General features: G+C 41.1%; 1 protein-coding gene across 1 annotated transcript in view; it reads left to right on the forward strand.

Annotated features, from left to right (window-relative positions):
* The window catches only part of LOC119587575 (carbohydrate sulfotransferase 9-like), a 17,096-nt gene that overhangs the window by 11,504 nt on the left and 5,312 nt on the right, over positions 1-280 (forward strand). Inside the window, exon 2 of the mRNA XM_037936287.1 lies at positions 92-192. Coding sequence (XP_037792215.1) covers positions 92-192 — 101 coding nt within the window. The remainder of the gene's footprint in view (positions 1-91; positions 193-280) is intronic.

The following is a 280-nucleotide window of genomic DNA, read 5'->3' on the forward strand; positions in this document are numbered from 1 at the left end:
ATTAGTACAGTCGTTAACCACGATGAAAAACATAACTTTCAAGGGAACTATGAATAAACTTTTTGTAACATTCTGTCATATTTTCCGACAGACAGGTTGCAGTTCAATCAAACGCCACATGTTACAGTTAGCAGGACTTTCAGGGAAGTTGAAGGTCCACTCCCAAAGGGCGAGAAAGGCCATTGCAGCTAGGTAAGGGTGTATCTCCTTCCTATGGTTCTACGTACGCTTTTTCGTCTATCTGATCACTCTTTTGTTTTGCCTTCTGTCTCTGTTTTAC

The sequence above is a fragment of the Penaeus monodon genome, chromosome 22 (genome assembly GCF_015228065.2).
Source record: "Penaeus monodon isolate SGIC_2016 chromosome 22, NSTDA_Pmon_1, whole genome shotgun sequence".
In the NCBI taxonomy this organism is placed as follows: domain Eukaryota; kingdom Metazoa; phylum Arthropoda; class Malacostraca; order Decapoda; family Penaeidae; genus Penaeus; species Penaeus monodon.